The sequence below is a fragment of the Nuphar pumila genome, chromosome 2, assembly GCF_984573655.1.
Source record: "Nuphar pumila chromosome 2, dmNupPumi1.hap1.1, whole genome shotgun sequence".
Classification (NCBI taxonomy): domain Eukaryota; kingdom Viridiplantae; phylum Streptophyta; class Magnoliopsida; order Nymphaeales; family Nymphaeaceae; genus Nuphar; species Nuphar pumila.
Window position 1 is genome coordinate 65,581,915 of NC_143250.1, and position 14,657 is coordinate 65,596,571.

At 35.9% G+C, this 14,657-nt stretch overlaps 1 protein-coding gene across 1 annotated transcript; it reads left to right on the top strand.

Annotated features, from left to right (window-relative positions):
- The first annotated feature begins 2,233 nt into the window (after positions 1–2,233).
- LOC149845612 (putative aquaporin NIP7-1) lies at positions 2,234–13,223 on the top strand. Its single transcript, XM_089988748.1, has 4 exons — positions 2,234–2,275; positions 3,201–3,364; positions 3,485–3,530; positions 13,005–13,223. The coding sequence occupies exons 1-4, from the start codon at positions 2,234–2,236 to the stop codon at positions 13,221–13,223; spliced, it is 471 nt and encodes a 156-aa protein (XP_089844874.1).
- Positions 13,224–14,657: the final 1,434 nt, after the last annotated feature.

Genomic DNA, 14,657 nt, shown 5'->3' on the forward strand with positions numbered 1-14,657 from the left:
ACGGAATGTCATGCTTCTGAAATGCGCTGGGAAGCATGCTTTTTTTGGGGAAGCATGCTTCCCCCTCGCTTCATTTTTTTCTCTCTCTTTTTTCGCTTCCCCCTCGCTTCCGGTTCACTTCCTGATTCGCTCCTAAGTTGTCCCACACTTCCCGCTTCCTAAAATTTTAAAAGTGCCTCACTTCCCACTTCCCTTATCGCTTCTTGCTCCTGCTTCCTAGACCGGCAACCATGGTCATAACCATATATTTTTTTTCTGCATTTGACTTTGAGCTATCATACAGAAATGATTTTTACAGAAACATGAAACTGAGGCTACCAACATGATCATGACTTAATTGTGATGAAAGATTTCTATGCCTATAATAGTTTGTTGCCCTTATGGTAGCCCATTTGATCCAAGATCACTAATATTTCTTAACATAGGGCAGATTGCAGTTATGATTGTCTAAGGTAGGATTTCTTCAGGGTAATTTCAGAAATTATAGTTGTCAATGGTTCAAATCCTTTAACTGTCAAGATACGAGGAAAGAATATTTTCCAATAGAAGCTTGAAATCAAGTAAATCTAATGGCTTTAACTAATTCTGTTGGTTTCATGACTGCAGTTTTCCCATTCTTTTCCAGAAAAAACAATGTTTTTTAATTTGACACAATGCTAAGTGGAGATGAGAAACAACTAATGTATCAAAAATTTCCATTCCTGATAACCACGCAGTCAAAGAATTACATTCATGTTTGACCATAGCTTGTATTCTTCCTATTGTTCATCATTCATCATCTAGACTAAAAAATAGGTCACTTTACAATCTTCCATGTCACCTCCAACTGCCTCCTTCCAAGTGTTCATCTTTTCCTAGCTTATATTCTTCCTATTATACATAGACTGATGTTTGAAGACCAAATTGCTGCAGTTTCAGTCATCATTTCTGTATAAAAAATATAACAAAACAAGGAAAACATGAAATAAGATCCCCTCTACAAATCAAAGTTCTACGCTGTGGATAACGTGAAATATATCTATATTTTCAACTGATAATACACAAGAAGTTCTTGTAGTAGTCCATCAGCATAAAGTTTCTGAAAGACCCATTGCTAGGACTCTGACAACTCACATTTGCACTTCTCTCGGTTCATTATATATGCATTACAGTATTATTTGAAGTCAAAACCCAACTAATAACTTTTGTCTCATTTATTTCTGTTTGCATTTTTCTTTCCGGAATAATGATAGTGAAATTCTTGAGCTTCACATTAAGCACACAGCAGTGACAGTGAGTTTGTGTAGACTACAAACTTCAGCAGTTGATATGGAGTAGGACAACAAACGCAATAAAATGCGTTACTGGAATCCCAACCAAAAAAATGCAACACAACCAAACATAAAAGTATGGAAATACACATTACTCTGATCTCCAACACCCAAAAGAAATTCTTCGTTTTCAACACAACGAATGGTGCTGAATGTAATTGAACAGAAGCAATGGCAGGGAGATAGTAGCACACTTTCAATCCCAAAAATTTATGTGTCCCCTTTTTCTCGCAAACGTTCCTTCTTCTTTTGCTTACACAACAGCAAGAGTCGATGTCAATTGACAAAGTAATCCCCACAAGAACACGTCTCCAAACACCAACAAACCAAAAATCAAAATCAAATTGCCCAACACCCTCGCATAAATGATAGGTCATTCAACAAACCGAAGTTTCAAGAGCTTCAGACACATCAATGGTGAGTTTGGGTGTACCAACTTATCCGGATAACCGGGATAATCCACGTTCCAGTTTATCTTGATAAATGGGTGCATCCAAACACCACTTTAGAGATAAAACAGAGCACAAAAAGGAAAACCCCAATAAAGACGGATTACTCGTAACAAAAATCACTCGTAATAACAAAGGTTTTCGCAGTTAGGCGATCAATCCGATCAAAATAGACGGTTTGTAATACAGTAAAAAGAGTGCTAACGTATACTGGGGAACAAATTGCGATAAAGGGGGGTGGTCAATTGATGTCGGTATCGTCGAAATCGTCCTCGAAGGCGTTGAAGAAGAAGTCGTCGGTGAGGGGCTTGTCCGGCAACGCGTCGGTGATCAAGTCGAGGGGATCGCCGTCGTCGACGTCCATGGCGATGGTGGAGGCCTGTTCGTCCATCGTGTGGTAGACGTAGAGAGGAACGGACTTCAGAGAGAGAGAGAGAGAGAGAGAGAGAGAGAGAGAGAGAGATTTGGTGGGGAATGCGCGGTGGAGAGGGAAAGAAGGTCTGGCGAAAGGTCTTGGTCCGTTCGGATCGGGTCTGATGATCCGGATCCGATCCCACTTCTGGACAGGCTGTTCCAGGTTGCAAACGGTTCGGAATCAGGATGGTGGTTTTGCAGATTTTGGCTGTTCTAGATCCGACCAGATTCGACTCCCGAATGCATTTTTTTTTAATCCGAAATTTGAACCATTTGCATGGATCCTAGTTATAAGTCCAGTTTGGTGAGTTTTTTTTTTTTGGTCAGACAGACTTTCCCGCCTTAAGTCTAACCCAGCCCTGATCTTGGTCCTAATTTCAGGTAGGGCTGGGAAATAAGCCTAGCCACTCATGGCTCAGCTCATGTTCCGCTTGTAAAAAGCTCGTTCATACATATACCGGGCTCAGCTTGACTTCTATGAGCGTGTTAAGTAACAAAAAAATATAGTTTAGATATATTTTACATCATATAGTGGTTTGCAAAAAATAAGTTTAGTGGTAAAATCTTATTACTTCTAGCTCCGATGCAATGCATTTTTTTAATCTTCCTTCTTCCAGCTCTAAATCAATGCATTTTTAAATCTTCTTCCGGCTCTAAAGTATTGTTGTCCACTCATACCAAGTAAGCCAATTGGACCCAGAAAGTCCTATGGTCTTATAAGAAACTAAGAAAGAGCTTAAATTACTCTGCCCAAGGGACTTCTTCCATAGTAGGCTTTGGAACTACATTATGCAACATTTCCTCTGCATTTCTCAAGACTGTAATTCACCAGCACACATCAAATATCAGATTCTAAACTTTTAGATGCATCCATGGTGTCTATCGTTTGATAATCTCTTTGGAACAATTGAAAAAGGACTTCACTAGATCTACAATTCGGCATTTCGTTTCGCAGGTCGGCGCCGAGCAGAGATGCTAGGGACATTCATCATGATGTTGTCTGTATATGGTATAATCTCCATCACAGAGTTTACACGGGGGGATTGGTCTTCTTGAGTACTCATCCACTGGAGGGTTCGCTGTTATTCTCTTGGTTTTCGCCATCGGACCCATCTCCAGAGCTCATGTCAACCCTGCAATAACAATGGCATTTGCAGCCGCAGGCCAATTCCCATGGTCTCAGCCTCTCAGGTAGGCCACAAGGGGATGACTTTGGGTTTGAATGTACTTGTACCAATGCGATGGACCAAGTCACTCTAGTCCATTAGTAAAGATTCAGCTGTACTGTGCTTATAATTGGCTGATATTCAGGTACCAGCGTATGTTTTGGCACAAATTGGAGGGTCCATACTTGCAAGTTATGTGGGGATGACTGTATATGACGTGAAAGGAGAGGTGGCCTTGACAAGGCCACTTCATGGCTAAAAGGCAGCGTTTTAGGCTGAATTCTTTGAAACCTTCTTCATTATGTTTCTTGCCTCTTCACTATCCACCAATGCTCATCTTGTAAGCTACTATTGAACCATCACACACACACAAAAACAAGTTGGTGTTGGGCCTAGGGGTATCAATGGGTCAGGTGTGTCCTAGACCCTACCTGTTCCAAACCTTATAGGGTCAGGGTTTGGTGATAAATAAGAAGGCCAGATTAGAATCCCGGGTAGGACCTGAAGGGGTTCGATTAATATATGGAGTCGGGTATGGTTTATGAAATTTCATACCGAACCCATGCTCAACCTGAGCTTCAATTAAGATTGATAATTTTTCAATGTAAAAATGATAAAAAATATTATTTTACTGGGTATGGTCTGGGTCTGGTTCATGTAATCCTTATAGGATCTAGGTATTGTTTCTTTTATGGTGGGTCCAATTAGACCCAGGTCCAGATCTGTTACCATCATCTCAAATGAGGTTTGGGTAGTTTCACCTGTGTCTGAACCAAACCCTACCCGTTGACACCCCTAGGTGCACCTTATTTTTTTCCACCCTAAACTGTCAAATTGAATGGCCAGATAGTAAAAAAAACTTGAGAGTGCATCAGGTCGAAGGCAGCTCTGATGGTATGTTGTTCATCCATTTTGATGAACGGCAGCCAAAATACCATAGATGGATAGGTTAATTCTTAGATGGGTCCCACAGTTTTTTTGAGAGCCAATCAAGTTTCGGATGAGCGGCATCTACAGTGTAACAAAATGATTGGCTGAAACAAAAAATAAACTTGATGGTGTTCCTCTCATCTGATGCAGTCTCAAGAAAGCCCTATAAATGTGATCTATGTGTGGCAGGTTTTATATCATATCTTTTTGTGTGTTAGGGTACAAAAATTCAACAGCCCATGATGCATCAAAATTTTGCAATTTGAAAAATAATATCATTAATTTGGAAAACATGTTTCAAGATCAAATCAAAGGATGGTCCAAAATCTATAACCAATGGCAATTAGATGTCTCCCTTTCTTCAATGTTTAAGTATCTCATCTATCAGACCTGTCGATAAATTTTGTAGGAAGAATTGATTCATCTGGATTAGGTAAAATCCTTTTTGAAATTCCTACAGAAAATGAGGATGTTTTGTTATCCTTGTTCCAAGAAAAAGGTAAAGCAAAGACAAGTTTTTGGATTTTCACAATTTGAAACTCATTGCTACGGATTAAGATATGCAAAGACATAAAAAGTGTATGAGTATCGATTAACAAATGATAATGAATCAAAAGGAATAAACAAATTGATATAGAAAATAACTTTTTCAGACTTTGAGATCCATTTAGTTCTTTTAGGCTACTCTTTGGTTCAACAGCACTTCTACATATCTACATAGATTCAAGAATTCTTAGAATGGCTTCAGTAGCAATTATACTCAGTATGACTATTTAGGGCTTAGACCAAAAGGGCCAAAGTGAAGGCAGAGCTAGGGTAAGAGTTCTCTCTAGGGCCAACACTGAGACAAAGGATTTTTAGATGTTTTAGGCTCTAGGCAGCTACCTCTGTTTATAATAATCCTAGATGAGATATAGATCAAGAGATTTTTATGTTTGAATCCAACTCAAATGGATTTGTTTTTATTCTTATGAAGATAAGATTCATCCCGAAGAGTCCCATATGAAAATGCTCAGAAAGAATAAGATTCATCCCGAAGAGTCCCATATAAAAATGCTCAGAAAGAATCCAGCTTAGATTGAGACACACCCCTTCAAAAGCTTATCCATTCAGCCAACGTTGCAACCGACAAAAGAGAGTGTCGTCCCCATAATAGGATAGCAAACCCAATTGTCATCCCATGTGTGGGATGGCAAATTTGGACCTTTTTTCAAAGGAATTCTCTTCTCCGAGCACAAGGGCTTATTATTTCTTTAAAATTTTTGGGTGTCTATAAGACCTCATATATTTGTTCTTTATAATTTATTTAGTAAGAAATATGCTATATACAAAGACATTACGACAAATAAACATGTTTTTCAAAACCTAAGAAATCAATGCCTCACAATGCATTTAAAACTTTACAATACAAAGTATTGTGGGCAGTTGATTTTTAGCGCTTTAAAAAACACATCTAAAAATCGAAAGTTCATAATCCAAAACATGTCGCTCACTAAATGAATAATAAGAATACAATATATAAAGTCTAATAGATGAAAAACTTGATCTTTAGAAAATGAACACCATCAATTATCATCGGTTATAGATTTTAAAACTTTTGATTGGATGGTTCCCCTTCCCTCTCAAATATTTATATATATACATGTGTGTGTGTGAAAGATAGGGAGAGAGACTCCATGTTTGAAGGGATGCAAACACAATTTAGTCTTTATTCAAGAGCCGTTGTTGGACAGGAGATGAGAGGGGTGACAAGATTAATCAAGATGAGGCTGGAGATGTCTTACATAGTTGAAAATGGCCCATCTCCACCCCTTTTTCCACTCTCAATATCATTTTCATCTCCTCTAACAAGGTTGCCAAACCTAGTAGGGGTTGGTGGTATTAATTAAGCCCTCATTAAATACCGTCTAAGAAAAATATACAGAGTTCACATAGAGAAAGTATAGTTGATTTTTTTTTACCCAAACCCGACTTGGTCTGGTTTACCCTAGACCGAGTCGGCTTTGCCGACTCATCCTGTAGAGGTTGCCAGCTTCCTCCCCTTATCCCTCTCTTTCTCTCCCTCTCTGTTACGATGTCGACAACCATGGCGACAAGCTCTCTCCTCAAACTCGTCGTGTAACACCCCAAAATTTTAATTCTAAAATTTCAGAGAAAACTTTTTTTTTTAAACAACAAAAATAACTTCTTTTTTTTGTTAAACATTCTGAGTGTGTTACAGTACAATCAATTAACATAATTGAATTAAAATGTAAACATTGAGATTTAATTTAGTTTTAATAACTTAAAATACATATCAGAGTATTTTGATAACAATAATTATTTTTCCAAAACTATCATCGAAAAAGGAAAAGACCGGGTCTCGATGCCTTCTAAGTATTTTGCATCTGCTCCGTAGTTGAACATCATATTCTACCTGAAACCCCATAAAATGGATCAGACTCGTGAAAGCCTGGTAGAAAATAACATACTTGCAATAAATGCATCATATTAGAATACATTTAAACACAACCTCATATATTAATCATGTAACACATATTTTGGTAGGCAATAAACATAAAATCATGCTATCAACAAAATAATTGTTCAATATAATGCACAACTATTTATGCTAAGATTTGCAGCAATACAATAAATTATTCATGTGCATGAACATTTATAAAATGCATGAATATATATACAATTTGAGTGAACTTACTATTCCACTCTTGTGAATCCTTCGTGTATGAATAACTTCTTATCTTCACTTATTATTTTCTTGTTTAAATGATGCATGTCATGTTTTATCTATATGCAATTCAAAATCTTATTTCACTTTCCAATATCTATCTGTGGGTACAACACATACTCTCCAAGATGAATGTACGACTCAGGTTTCTATTTTTAAATAATTGTGTCTTATTAACTTACGTGATGCCTTAATTATGCATACTTTGGAGACAAAATATAATTTTATAGAGAAAGTTCTCAACTCCTGCAATCCTGACATATCAGAATTTTCTTATAAGTTTTACCTACCACACTGCTGACAAATCATGGTAGTTCCCTCGGTTACTGGTCTTGTGAAGAAAAAACAAAAGCAATCTTTTGTGCTAAGCCAAATATTCCACAGAATTGTCAGTACCATGCTTACTCTCTCAATAAGCCCCAAGAGAATTAATTTTATTTGATTTTTTTAATTAACACTCTTGTTAATCATGCCAATGCAAACATGCAACTACATTTAGGGTTTAAATGCAATAATATTCATGGCACTTTATGCATGCTTTTGATTAGTCTCTACCATAAAATCAATGCAATAATGCAATCATTATGCATTTACACAGTCAAGGTAGGCTAATCATTGATATTTATGCATGCTTAATTCAATCAATAATGAAATACATTCATTTAACATGCATATTAGTCCAATATCTCATTTAAGCATCAACAAACATACAGCTAAAGTAAAATAAAACTCAACATTAACACATGTCATATTGTGTAGTTCGAATTTCCATTAACCCAATTTTGAAAAACCCACCAAAAATCATAGGTACTGAATTTAACTCTTAAGATTTTACTGAGATTACCCCATCATCTTAGGAATACAGTTCAAGAAATAGAATTACAAAATTTGCTGTAATAAAATCAGGGAAATTTTGGAACTGAACCCTGTTTAGAAAACATATGAGATATCCTATTAACTACAGAAATTTAATCCAGTTTGAGGAATTTTTCAAGATTTACAAAAAAATCTTTTGACAAAATCCTTTTTATATAATTGTTCTATACATGTTACCTTTCACCTAGATTTTTTACAATTTATTTTGATAAGTTTTAATTAGGGTTTTAGAGCTTTAAAAATCTTTGGTCTGAATAGTCCTATTGACAAGGAAGAAAATTTGTGCTTTGTTGCAATGAATGTTTTAGCCTCCAAACTGAATCAAATGGGACGAAACAAGATTCTCAATTCAAGTTGTGGATGTGTATAATATTCAATATTTTTATTTTTATTTATTGACCTTGTTTTTATAGAGATATTGATTTTTTTTTAAGACTGGTCAGACAAAAAATGATAGAATAATCAAGATCCAAACTCATGCAAGATCTATTAAACAAGAACAAAAAACATGGTGAAACTCATACAATCATAATTTTTAGATACTTTATACATATTTACAATATCATACAGCATATCTTTGATCATATTTAGGCTAATCTTGCTAAAACATTAATAAACATAATCCAAAAATCACAAAACTTTCATGGAACATCTCAAATATGATTTTATCTATGCAAGAATCACAAGAGACATAAAAATAATATAAAATCATGAATTATTTATTCAATAACAAGTTGTTTAACCATGCTATACATGTTCCAATCTACCATATATGATCAGATTAACTTTTTTTATCATAAAACATCAAAACCTTAAAATATTTTTGGCAAAACCTTCTTTAAAATGATTTTCACATATTTTTAACTAAGATCTATGCAAGAGACATATTTATAGCATCAAGATCCATGAAAAAATACTCAAAAATATGCTTCTACATTCATTATTCATGCTGAACAAACAAATAAAATATGGATCTATCTATTCACATATTTTTGCTTTTTAGGGTTTCAAAAATAGTCTTTTTCAAATCATTTTCTCAAAATTGATCTTCCAAAATACCGTTTTGGGTTTTTAATTTTTTTTTTCATATAGATCTAATAGTCATAAATGTTCTAGGCATAGACTAAATGAAGATCCAAGCCCTAGATAAAAAAGAGGGCATGTTAATGCATCCCGAAATTGAACATCATAAAAGTATATATTCCCTACCGAAAACATGCTTCCCTACACGATACCATCATTTTTTCTTCCATTCGTACCTCGTTACGGGCTGGATTAAACCTTTACCAATATGGTCGCAGATCTCTAATGGAGGTCTAAACTTTTCTAATGGCTTGGAGAAAGAAAGAGATGTAAGGAAGAAGGGAGATGCATATCTCTATCATGAGAGTCTCTATTTATAGATGGGCCTAAGCAAGAGTCTCATCTCTAATATAAGAAATTAATATCTATTAATTTTCTTTATTAATACAACAAGTAAATAAATTATGAGTCATAACTTAATAAATTTTAAAATTAATTAAGTTAGAGAAGAAAGGTGGGGTATTCTTACCCTGACTTGGTCTCTAGTGACATGGTAATCTTTCGAAAAGCCTAGAGACTCAAAGACAACCAAATTCGATGTTTAAATAACTGATTTGATAGTCTTCAAAATGTAAATTATCGTCGTGGTCTTAAATTTAATCATATGCTTACAGACCAGCAAAAAAAATTAGTTAACGCTGAAAACATTGATTTTCTACCTATAATTAGGCATGAACTCCGGTCGATGATAAAACACTCAAATCGATATCAATTTGGGCATGTAAATAGTCAATTTTGATGCCCTCAAAATGAGAATCATAGAGATTGACTCCGATCTAACAGGTGAGCTACCGATCGACCAAAATTTATATCAAAACAATAATAACACTGTTTAGAGCATCTGAACCTATGGGTCCAATTCAATGAGAGTGAATCCATATATCCTAAGTTATATCTAACCCAATTAATCCTTAATTAGATTCAAATATCATGGATTGCATCCAACCTAATTGGATTAGATCCAAATACCATGAGTTAAATCTACTACCTAATTTAAGGTCCAAATTCATATTAAACCTAAATGCTAAGATTTGGATCCAAGTCCAATATCCATAATCTAAACATATAAAAATCATTTACTTTGTTGTTTAGCTCATATATTTTAAATTTTATAATTATTCTTGCAATATTCTTCGTAACTTGAGACTTAATTTTATTATAATTCAAAATCAAGAAAATCAAGGAATTCAAGAATTTTTAGAAAACTAAGAAATTGCACTCATGTCATAGATTCAAATAAAGTTTATCATTTATTCATTTTAATTGCCAAAGAAAAATCTCGGGTTTTATAAGTTGGCAGCCCTGTCGGTAGTGCTCCAACAACTGCCTCTCTCTCTCTCTCTCTTAAACCCTCTCTTGACTCTCATGTTTCGGGTGGGGCTAAATAGCTTACCATTATAGAGCCCTCACGGCGGGTGAGGATAAGCCTCACCCTTTTGATAATGGAGGGGGGTGAGGTTTATCCTCATCCCCTGTAACGAGAGGGCAAAGGGGATCCACATTTTTAGAAATCGTTTTCCTCACATCTAGTTTTTAAATAAAACTTATCTTCCCCACCCGACACAGCAAAAACTTAGTCAAATTAGCAGCTTATGTAGTATCTTAGGAGTTAGGCACCCTGGAGTAAGCACTTGGTGTTTTAAAGCTATATATATATATATATATATATATATATATATATATATATATATATATATATATATATATATATATATATATATATATATATATATATATATATATAGGGTAAGAAAGCTAGATGGTAATTCTAACACAAGCAATCTCTTCTTTGACATGACCAACAGGTAATCAAGTTACAAGCAAATTAACCAAAATAAGAAATGGAGCCTTATACCATGAACTCATGAGATTTCTTGTTGCAGGTTGGGCAACTATCAGGTGTTGCATCTGGAGCTTCAATTGCAATGGCAGTTAAGATCACAGGGTAAGCACTTGATGCTCACAATCTTTTATGGAAATTCATGATGAGTTTTATTTTTACCATTGCTTGGTTTAATACATGGACCTCAAGTTGTGAAGTTCTTAGCATCAATCACTAATTATGTAAAATGGTCGGGTCAGATGTCCGACCAAACACAAATCCATTTAGTCAGATTCTGTAAGCAAAACCAGATCCAAGTCTGTTTCGGATTCGGATTCAATTGTAACATTCTCGCATTTGAGTTCTACAAGGTCCAGCCATATTATATAGGGTATGTGCTCTAATCAGATCTGGGTTTGGTATAGACTCCATGCATCGGAATCCAAATCCAATTATCTTCAATTTAATAAAATCCAATGCGAGACCCGTTTACATCCCTATTGCAATCACCTCTTGTACAACATAGTTTACACTGTACAGTATAAAGTTAATGGTGCAGTACTGTTCCGTAGCCTATAAATCTTTGGCTGCTAACATTTCCAATCCAAGCAGGTCCTGTCCTCTTTCATTATGAGGTCAGATCCAGATCCATGTGTTGGACCCAGTCCGAAATTCTATGAGGCATAGGGCCAACCAGAACTTGACGAAGGAGATATTTAACAAGTGATATTTGTATTGGGTACAACTAGGTTTGCAACCATTTCAGGGTTGACCTGCACTGGATCGGACTTCTAATGAGTATATTCAGATCCGATTCAAAACGCGTGATAGATTTCCAGATCTGGATATGATCTGACCCCTCTGATATTGAATTATTTTTTTTCTTAATCTTTATGTATATTATTTGACTTTTGTTCTTTTCCCCTTATATCTCATATATTTTCAACCTTTTTTTCTTTTTGGTGATAAAAACAAGGGAATATATATATATATATATATATATATATATATATATATATATATATATATATATATATATATATATATATGGTAGATGTCTGATGCTTTTTGTGCCTACCGTGTACCTACCAAGTTTGGAACATGTTTTTTGAGAAAAAATGATTTTTAAGCATTAGTTTTTTTAAATTGTAGACCGTTGATTTTTGAATCTTATAAAAACCTGACTTGGTTTGGAATCGGAGGATTCAAAAATCTATTCTATCAAGCATTACATCTGTATGGTCAGATATTAGAAAAAATAGAAATAATCTTTTTAAAGCTCGGTAGACACAAAAAAGTGTAAGGCACCGACCATCACTAATATATATATGAATGAAAACCTACCCACCAAAAACCATGATAACCTATCTACTGAAAATTTGTTAGTTTTTTTTTTCAAAATTTCTACTCTACAGATGTCTTCACCATAATTGATTTACTAGAAATTGACACTTGGATTATGAATTTTTGATAGAGAAAATGGTATTTGGAGCCTCAAAAATTTATGAAAATTGTACAGGGTTGATTTTTGAAACTTATAAAAACTGATCCATGCATCCGAATCAAATGCTTCAGGAACTGATTCTTATACAAACAAGCATACATATCACATATGCACAGTTAGAATTAAAAAAATTACCAAAAATCCAATAAAACGTGTGGTTGGTAGAGTTTTTAGTTAGTAGGTTTTCAAAATCATATATATAGGAAAATGAAGACCTACCCACTAAAAAATATGCCAAACCTACCCAATGAAAAATTTGTAATGTTTTTTTTTTTCAAAATTTTGATCGCATAGATATGTTCAGTATATTGATTTACTAGAAATTGACACTTGGATCATGAATGTTGGATAGAAAAAATGATATTTGGAGTCTAAAAAATTTATGAAAATTATACGCCATTGATTTTTGAAACTTATAAAAACCTATCCATGCATCATAATCAAATTCTCCAAGAATTGATTCCTATAAAAACAAGCATGTTGATCAAATCTGTACGGTCAGAATTTCGAAAAAGCAACAAAAATCCAATAAAATGTGTGGTTAGTAGGTTAGGAATGTTTTTTGGTGAGTAGGTTTTCATTCCTCTGTATATATATACATATATCACCATATAGTCATGGCAGATAAATGTTGCCGTTAAAAACGTTTGTTACTGTGGTTGGAGACACGTGAAAGCATGTGTGCATGCATGATGAGTGTGAGTTTTGGTATGGTGATGCAGGACATATCAGGAGGCTCGATGAACCCGGTGAGGTCTCTTGGCCCAGCAGTGGTCTCAAGTAGGTATGAAGACATATGGCTGTACTTATTGGCACCCACAGTTGGGGCAGTGGCAGGTGCCTTTGCCTTCAGAGTGGTGAGACTAGAGCACCCCCACTGCCCATCAGCACCTCCTCCCCATGAACCCAGCAACCTTTCAAGTGATTGTGCTGAACCTTGAAGTCTTTAACAGTAGGACATGAGCTTGTGCATGATCCATCCGAATCTAAACAAGATCTGAACATGAAATTTGAAATATTGAATCCGTCTCACCCCCGTTTGAACCGGGGATGGAGGACATGAAACAGGGATGGAGGCGGGGGTGGAGGTTAAAATCCATCCCCGTATGGGGATTGAGGCGGGGATGGAGGTTTGGATTTTGAGATGGGGGTGGGGGTGGGGACCTTGTCCCCTGCCCCCCGGTCCATTGCCAACCCTACCATTAACATCATTGCATCGTCACAAGTTAACCAACTTGGTTTACACCTCAAATACATCTTTGACAGTTTTATAGTTGATTTCAAGTACATAGTTTGCAATAATGCCAACATAAAGGGCTCTTCTCAGCTGGTAAGGGTGACTTGTGAATGTCAGCAAGTTGAGAAGATGTCACAAATTAGAAACTCACTGTTGGCATCCCTTGCATGTACTCTTAGATGGGCAGGGGAGCTAGCTTGTGTGTTATCGGTGATGGTTTTTTTTTTCTCTTAGATTACCCAAAAATAAATAATGCCAACATTAGGGGCGTGAGGATGGATTTGTGTCACCATTTTCCTATCCGATTGAAACTACTCCCCCCACTTCAACAGATAAAATAGTTACTTAGATTATTGCACAATTAACAGCACATTTGCAGCCTACAGGTGCTCCACACACCTCACTTGATGGGTCAGCGCAAGGCATTTAAGCTGAAGGAATTCGCCAGTTAGATATGGAGGGTACGGTTGCTGTTGCGGTAATCATGAACAAACTGTTGGATTTTTAGATTGGATCTGATCCAACCTATATTGACATGGCACATCAAGAAACAACATGGAAGAGGCCTTTCAGTCCTGGGGGGTTACACGACAATTTCATGCATGCCTATTATGGACTTTCTACCAGATCTCACTGTAAATAGGAGACCCATAGTAGTGTGATGAGTACTACACACATGAAATCAATTCTCTCACCATGTTTGGAGTTCTAGGGTCATGGGCACATCTCAACATTGTGGCCTGAACTCATTGAAGGAAATTAGTTGGCTGATGAGAACGCCGACCACCCACCTCCACTATGTCGATAGTCATCACTTCTCCCCTACTAGATTCTCATTCGGTGTTTGGGAAGTCGGCGGCAAAAGGGTAGGTGTTGATCAACGACTTGCCACCTACAGGTTGACAGGTGATGCTATCCCCAATTCGGAGGGTAGTGGTGGTTGCTCGGGTCTTGGTCCGATATTGAGTCGAATCATGTCTAGAGCCGGACCATGTTAACTATTATGGAACTAAATCGATTTGGGGCATTTTGAAATCGGTTTCAGGTGTTTCAGGACTGATTCAATGGTTTCTGAGACTTATTTAAGGGTTTCTGTGACAGTTCAAGGTCTTTAATGACCCGTTCAGAGCGTTTTCAT

Excerpts from the sequence above, each read along its gene's own strand:
- LOC149845612 (XM_089988748.1), top strand. The coding sequence starts at position 2,234 with ATGCGCGGTGGAGAGGGAAAGAAGGTCTGGCGAAAGGTCTTG. Across the intron at positions 2,276-3,200 it reads AGGTCTGGCGAAAGGTCTTG|AGTTTACACGGGGGGATTGG; the intron begins GTCCGTTCGGAT and ends TCTCCATCACAG. Across the intron at positions 3,365-3,484 it reads CCATGGTCTCAGCCTCTCAG|GTACCAGCGTATGTTTTGGC; the intron begins GTAGGCCACAAG and ends GCTGATATTCAG.